Genomic DNA, 274 nt, shown 5'->3' on the forward strand with positions numbered 1-274 from the left:
CGCTGGTACGCCTCGATACAGTTGCTACACACCTCCCAGGCCCCGGAGCCCGGGCTGGCCACCACGGCCAGCAGGTCCCCCAGCAGGGTGTCCAGGCTGCAGTCCAGGCTGTCGGGGCGGTCCATGCCCAGCAGCAAGTCCCAGACCGTGTAGGTGTCGCAAAAGGAGAGAGTGAAGTTCCGAAAGTGGCCTTTGAGCAAGTTTTTTTTGGCGGAGGGGAACTCGGCCGGGGCACGGGAAGGGGAGTCAGGGGGCCGCTGTGGGAGGGCTGGGG

The 274-nt window shown here is 66.1% G+C and overlaps 1 protein-coding gene across 1 annotated transcript in view; it reads right to left on the reverse strand.

The window, feature by feature from the left end:
• The window catches only part of NALF2 (NALCN channel auxiliary factor 2), a 30,782-nt gene that overhangs the window by 24,220 nt on the left and 6,288 nt on the right, over window positions 1-274 (reverse strand). The window contains 1 exon segment of the mRNA XM_077771152.1: window positions 1-268. Within this exon segment, the coding sequence (XP_077627278.1) occupies window positions 1-268 (268 nt within the window).

This window comes from Crocuta crocuta, unplaced genomic scaffold, assembly GCF_008692635.1.
Source record: "Crocuta crocuta isolate KB4526 unplaced genomic scaffold, BGI_CrCroc_1.0 scaffold779, whole genome shotgun sequence".
In the NCBI taxonomy this organism is placed as follows: Eukaryota; Metazoa; Chordata; class Mammalia; order Carnivora; family Hyaenidae; genus Crocuta; species Crocuta crocuta.